At 38.8% G+C, this 7,555-nt stretch overlaps 1 protein-coding gene across 1 annotated transcript; it reads left to right on the forward strand.

The window, feature by feature from the left end:
• Positions 1-871: 871 nt before the first annotated feature.
• LOC117638354 lies at positions 872-2,844 on the forward strand. Its single transcript, XM_034373485.1, has 4 exons — positions 872-901; positions 1,288-1,798; positions 2,099-2,180; positions 2,294-2,844. Exons 1-4 carry the CDS (start codon positions 872-874, stop codon positions 2,781-2,783), a joined length of 1,113 nt encoding a protein of 370 aa, XP_034229376.1. The 3' UTR covers positions 2,784-2,844.
• Positions 2,845-7,555: the final 4,711 nt, after the last annotated feature.

Below are 7,555 nucleotides of genomic sequence, written 5' to 3' on the forward strand. Positions count from 1 at the left end.
GTGTAACGAGTTCATAAATAATAACATGCATGTTACAAAACTCACAACCGAAAAAATTTAAATTAAAAATAACACAGAGAGTAGAGAAAATATAAGGAAAAGAAAGAAAAAAAAAAGATAGAGAGAGGAGAGAAGAGAGAAGGAAAAGAAAGAAAAAGAGAGAGAGAGAGAGAGAGAGAGAGAGAGAGAGAGAGAGAGAGAGAGAGGATTGAAGGAAAGAAAGAGAGAGAAAAGAGAGATGAGAGAAAACTAAAGAGAAGGAAAAGAAAGAACAAAAAAGGAGAGAAGAGGAAAGGAAAAGAGAGAAAAAAAAAAAGAGAGGAGAAAGAAGAAAGAAGGAAAAAAAGAGAAAAAAAAGAGTAGAAAAGAGACGGAAAAGAAAGGAAAACACAAAAGAAAAAGAAACAGTATAAATATCAAAAGGCATACCATAAAATCACAAAATTGTTTGTAGCATGGTAGATAATATGTTTGAGAGAAATGAGGATGGTAGGGGTTTGAAACCCCTTCTGTGTGTGTTGAAGTCTTCATTTGTCTTTATTTTTTAGCGGGTTAGCCTGTTGTATACGGGTTGACACGACCCGTTTAATAAACGGGTTAGATAAGTAACCCGCTAATTTCTCGTGCGGGTTGAACCCGCTTCTTCTGATTTCAAATCCAGCTCCCTGGAAGGAAGCTCTGATACCAATTGTTGAAAACAAGAGCTTTTCTGATGACAAGTATTTAGAAGAAAAACTGATAGATAGATAATAGCAGCGGCGGCTGTTTAAATAGTCTTACAAAGAGTAACCTAAGAATGAGAACAGCCCACGTTTAACAAACCTATTACGTGGCAACAGACTAAGGGGGGTGTATCCAATTATAACTTTTAATGACTTTTAATGAGTTTAAAAGTCTGAAGGTATTCAATTGTGTCTTTTAAATAGTCTTTAAAAGTTTAGTTGTATTCAATTGTGAGTTTTAAAGAGTATTTAAAAGTTTTGAGGAATCCAAATATTAATGACTTTTAAAAACTTTGTTAAATAAATGACTTTTCAATACTTTTAAAGGTAATTCTTCCTACCAAAAGTCTTGCTAATTTACACCAGACTTTATGAAAATATTGGGAAGCTGAGAAGATAGAACCAAAACATCTCCAAACGTTTCCATTAATTGTGAAGCTACTGGGAGATACTGGGAAGATACTGGGAAGCTGAAAATATTGGGAAGCTGAGAAGATAGAACCAAAACATCTCCAAACTTTGTATGTGTATGCATTAATTGTAATTTTTTTTTTCCCTTTGTTAGTCCCACCCGGCCCATGTCAACTTTCAGACAGACACTTTTGCTGACTATGAACTTCTGAGAATTGCAATTGGGAATGGAACTGCCATTGGAAGAAACTCAATTGCATTGGGAGATGATACAGATGCGAGAACATTAGGAGTGGAAGAAAGTAGACGTGTGGGAATAGATGACTTGAGTTATGACTATGATAATCATGCATTCATACCAAATGAAGTTGAAGCTGCAACATTCCAAGATCTATCACCCAAACAACCTAATTCATATGTTCCCACTCAAGGCACGAATGTGGAGCTTCCCTTGGAAAGCAATGGTCAGACAAAAAGGAATAGAACTGAGTATGAGGGGAACACTAGCTCTTTTGAGACCAACACTCGAGCCGATGTTCTAGAAAGAGTTTCTCTTAGCATTGATTCAATTGCCACAGATTTTCGGGGAATCCATAGCCTTATGGAAAAAAAGGAAAAAGAGAGTGGTTGCTGGGATGCTATCATGGAAATCCCAAACTTAGATAGTCAGGTTCGTTACAAGGTTGTTGAGTTGCTTAATACTAAAGCAAAAAAAGATATGTTCTGGAAAATGTCACCTCAGGAGCGCAAAGAATGGATAATGTATAAGTTGTCATAATGAATGAGGTTATGTGGAAGACGATAGATTTTGGTTATTTTGGAGTATGCTTAAGCACAACTTGTCTGAATTTTTGGAGTTTGTTTATGGCTTCATATTTGTGGAATTTTGTCAAATTTTCTATTAGGAACATATTTAAAGTTTTAAAGTTTGTTTCATATGCATCAAATATGATATCTTTGAGCAGTTGGTGCTTTTCAATTCATATACGTGCTCAGTGGATGGGAAGGTTCAGCTCATGATTCAAAAGTGTTAAATGATGCTTTATCAAGGAGGAATGGACTCAAGGTACCACAAGGTACACTCTTATCTCTTCGTTTTATTATTATCATTCATTATATCATGCTTTGCATACAAATTTTATATATATTTTATGATTAGGTAAATATTTCTTAGTGGATTGTGGATTTCCAAATCGACGTCAATTTTTAGCTCCATTTCGAGGTGTACGATATCATCTCCAAGATTTTGCTGGTCAAGGTCGTGACCCCGAAAACGCAACTGAGTTGTTCAATCTTCGCCATGCTTCCTTGAGGAATGTAATTGAGAGGATATTTGGGATATTTAAATCAAGATTCACAATTTTCAAGTCAGCACCTCCATTCCCATATAGGACTCAAGTAGAGCTTGTGTTAGCTTGTGCAGGACTACATAATTTTCTTTGTAGGGAATGTCGTTCTGATGAATTTCCTATTGAACTAGAGAACGAGTCTTCATCATCTTCATCATTACCAGGGAATGAAGGAGATAATGTGGAACAAGTTTTTGAAACTCAAGAACAACAACGAGAGAATGCTAATGAATGGAGAGTTGGTATAGCTTCTGACATGTGGAGAAATGCCATGCAAGATAATAACGGAACTCAACGGTAATGAGCATTGGAATTTTCAAAAGGAATTTGTATTATGGTTTATTCACCGTCATTGAAATGAATCATGGCTAAGCTTTTTTGTAAACTGAATCATGGCTAGTTGAGCGCCAATTATTTCCTTATGGTACATTTTCAAATGTACTTTGTCATTTTTATCATTTTCTAATGTTAAGGAGAACTATTCTTTGCTTTTATGTAATTGTATCCAATTGTTTTTTTCCTTAATTTTTTGTTCAATGTATGCCGACTAGTTCAATCAACATAAAAGATAAATGCTATTTGTAAAATAAATATAAAAATAAGTATTTAAAAGTCTATAAAACTCTATAACAAAAGTATATGAAAGTTTGTCAACTTAACTTCCCCTCCGACCAAAAAAAAAAAAAAATCCAGCCCCTAGCTCGCCACTCTGTTATCCTCACTCCACCCACAAAAATCCAAACCACAGCTTAGAAAAAAACTCAACCCTAGTTCCCCAGTGTCATCTCCACTCCAACCACAAAAGATCCAAACCCCAAATATCTTCAAACATATGTATGCTAATTGTGGAGGACCAAAATCGATCAACATAGGCATCTACCCTCCTTGATCAATGATTTTCACAAAAAATAGATTCTTGAACCCATCAACTATTCGTTGACCTTCTCTTGGAAACCAAAATCAGGGGAAAGTTGAAACTCAAATCAAAACCACAGCAAAACAAAATTTTCATTAGGATTAGATTTCCTTCTTCTTGTTTTCTTTGATGACAACACAGTTTTTATCTGGGTTTGGGTTGAGTTTTTTGTTTTAAAATTTTTGATCTGGGTTTTTTTTCTAGGTGTTTTGGGGGAAGAGAGAGAGGCGGGTGGGTACGGTGGGATGGGTTTGTGTTTTTTGTCGGTTACTTTTTGAATTTTATTTTGTTTATATATTTTTTATTTTTTGTCACAATATTTGGAATTGAAACTAATTTTGTTACTTTAAAAATTTAGAATTTGTGGTAAAATAAGTATCCATTTCATCATCATGTCCTTTTTGGTAATTATTCATAGCACTTGACAGGACCCGACCCAATTTTCACTTTGAAATTCGAGTCAAGTCCTGTGCGTGTCCGACACCTGGCTAATGTCGGGCACGAATGACCTTTTTACCCTTTCTGTCACAAATTCTTTTCAAATTTCTCTTCGACTTCTGCCGAAAATTCGGCAGAGTCTCCCTTGTATTTTGACTAGTCCCAAAATTTCACCTGTAAACAATCTCAAATATTTCCACCCAACTGCCAGAATAGGATAAACCAAAATTGCCAGATTCAAATTTTCCAATAAACTCGATATCAGAGCAATTTTCTAAAGTTCACGGGTTTTCAGGAAAAATTTCTACAACTTTACCTGACTTTGAAGCGTGGAGGTTAAGAGAGGCCCGGTGGTGGATCATATGCACTTCTACAACCTGGGGGCGAAAAACAAGTTTTAAACTGTGAGTGGACAAAAAGTGAGATTCTTAAAATCGAGCTAAAATATAATTCCCCCATTTTGAAATAACTAGGGATATATATATATATATATATATCGAAAATTTAACTATATCTCCATATAAAAGATTCTATAAGCATGAATTAGTATACTAATGAAGAAACTTACATAATCGATCTGATATAAAGATATTATTGCCTGGAAGAATCAAAGAACTGGTATACTGAATAAAAATACAAAAAATACACATGTGCAATTACTGAGAGACCAATATAAAATGGCTGAAAATCATCCTTTAATAAAGAAAGCTCAAAATCCTTTAAAACTTCGTTCGACTGAATTTACTAAAAAAAAATGAGTAAACAATATCTGCAGTAAAAGCTTTAAAATCCTTTAAGACTGCCACCTAATTGTACCCCTGTTATATCCGTCAATTCCCTGGCAGGTCTCGGGCGCCACGCAGTCCACCCGAGCCGCAAACTGGCGAAATCAGGGGACTATGATCAGCTTGTCCCGCCGGCAGATTCCTCGGTGACACCAAGTCAGCTCGAGTCGCTCTGGCAGGATGCAGGGGACCGTAGTCACCCTGATCCGCAATCCTGGCAGGTCTCGGGGACATAAAGTCAGCCGAGCCGCAATCCTGGCAGGTCTCGGGACACCAAGTCTGCTGAGCCGCAAATCCTGGCACTCACGGTCCGAGCGTCCCCGAAACTCGTGAGGCAAAGTCAAGAGCACTGACTGAACTATAATCAGACTGGATGTCCGTAGACATCGGTCCGACTCTGGGTAATCACCATAAAGAAAATGGGTACAAGGTGGGTTTAAAATAGATTCCTTTAGAAAATCCGATTAAAACTGAAATCTCAAATTGTGCTGCTGTCTCATCTGATTTCAACCTCAAACTCTGTTTCTATGACTTTTAAATAGGCAGCACATATTTATAAAACTGTTACTGTACTGATCAAGTTCAGAACCGTAATAAAACTTACTCAAGATCAAATAAAGAAACTTATTCAAATAAATTCATTTCTAAAAACTTATTTATATAAAATCAATATAAACTCATTTATAAAACTTATTTATATAACAGCACATCAATCATTCATGAAATCTGATTAATGAAAGAAGGTCCACTCACAGATGGTCCGAGCTACATCGATCCCTCGAAGATCTCTTTTATAATTCTGTCGGGCTCCTGATGCCTGATTATCCCGAAAGATTAAGTTAGTAAACTGCTGAATAAAAAGAATTTCAACTAAACACCCTGCTCCCGGCTCCTAGAAATACGCGCATCTCAATCCAACTACTCCTATGCCCACAATAGCCTTTTTCAACGCTTGGAACAGTTTTGGGAGGTTCGACGTTCAGCTTAAGCGATAAGCCGTCAGATCAGCCGACCCGGGACCCGTGGGGTCCACGGTGTCCGATGGCCAATCTGATCATCCCTGAAGGTTTCTCATACAGCGGGAACCATGTTCTGCGAATTTGGTCCGAATCGGACGGTCGGATTGACCAAAATCGCGTTATCGCTTAAAACCCTAACCCTAGCCCCATGGTTCGCGATTCCGGAGTATCCGGGACTCCGATTCGCAATCCGTTGAATCCTACACGATCCTGACATCGTGTAGACCGACATATCCAAAATTCAGCGCGATCCGACGATTACACAACACTGCACCCACGGATCGCGCGATATGGAAAATCCGTTCGGGGCTCAAACGGACTCCGAATCGAGATCCGCGAAATTCCACGCGCTCGTGACGACACGAGGGTCACAAATCTACACAGAATTACATCAGTACCCTCGCCCACGGGCTCCAGTACGCGCGGACAGCTTTGGGTGTCCAAAGCGATTTCGGGTGGCCGAAAAATCTCGGAACCAAGACTCCAAACTCCTACCCTAGGTAAAAAACCCCATTTGGAGTCACTTTTGTTCTTGGGCCACCCCCAAAAAGTGACCGGAAACAGTAGTTTCGAAGGGCCGAAGTTCGGCCGAATTTTCAAGTTCAAAATCGAACCCCTTAGAGCTAAAATCGATCGAAGCCCATATACCCATCAGCTAGAGTACGAAAAATAGCTGAGAAACCATACCTTACTCTATCGATTTGGTGGAGAAACGAAGGAGAATTTCGAGCTGGAAGTTTGGGTAGCTTCGGACGAACCTCCGTCGGAAAACACGATTTTCCGGCCAGCTCAGGGCAGCCCCGGGGTTGAGGTCGGTTGGAGAAGGTAGGGGACTCGATGGCGGTTCCAACGCCACCGGTCCCGTGGCCATTGGAGCTCGGAGGCGGCGCCAGCACCTTCTGGAAGTCGGTGGCCCGTTTCGCGCAGAGTCTGGGTTTATATAGATGCAACTTCGAAATATTTACGCTTATGCCACTGAGACTCTTTTGACCATAACTTTTTCGTTACAACTCCGATTCGGGCCCACTCCGTGTCTACGGACTCCTTTCGCCGTGCTCTACGCAATGGCGCAAGCGGAATTCCCAAATTCTTTCTCGATCAAAAAGTCAAATTTTCCCCCATTAAATAATGCAAGGGCAAAATTGTCTTTTCACTAAAAGATATTTTCCTTACTTTTTTAGATATTTTCTTTCTTTTTAGATATTTTGTTTTGGGTTCTTACAATCTACCCCCCTTATAAAAATTTCGTCCTCAAAATTTGCATCTCTGTCCTTCTAGGAGGGGGGAAAGAACTGCTCCTGTAATTGCTACTCGGGTTACTACACTGCACATATCACTGAAAGCTAATTACTTTCCCTTCCAAAATCTGAACTGCTTGTTTTCTACACATTCTATAATCTCCTTGGGTCCGATACAGCTAGGATTTGGCTCCCTTGCTTCCTTGATTCTCCTCTCACCTTCCCTAGGTGGTATATATCGAAAATACTCAACTGAGGATCCTTCTTCTAGTATCTGCATAACTCCTTGTCAATCCTGGGCTTCTTGAGTCTTTTTCTACTTAATCTAATAAGGTTCTTTATCTCCTACCATACTTTTAGATTTCAATAAACCTTACTTAACATTCCATCTTCATTCTTGGATGGTCATTCTATATCTCGAGTAAGGCATCTATTGAAAACATCTAATTCAAGAAAATCCAACAACTGTCACTTAAGGCATACTCTCGAGTAAGGCTTCTTGAGTTTATTAATTGATCACCACTGTAGTATCTCTCTTAAACTCTTCCTGATTATTGTTACCTATCTCCAAATACTGTGCACAAAGTGCACCCCATAGTTTGCTCCTTATCTGATTGGGACAGACATCACCACAGCATCCACATTGACCAACTACTAACTAATCACAATACCTTGGA

This window comes from Prunus dulcis, chromosome 8, assembly GCF_902201215.1.
Source record: "Prunus dulcis chromosome 8, ALMONDv2, whole genome shotgun sequence".
In the NCBI taxonomy this organism is placed as follows: Eukaryota; Viridiplantae; Streptophyta; class Magnoliopsida; order Rosales; family Rosaceae; genus Prunus; species Prunus dulcis.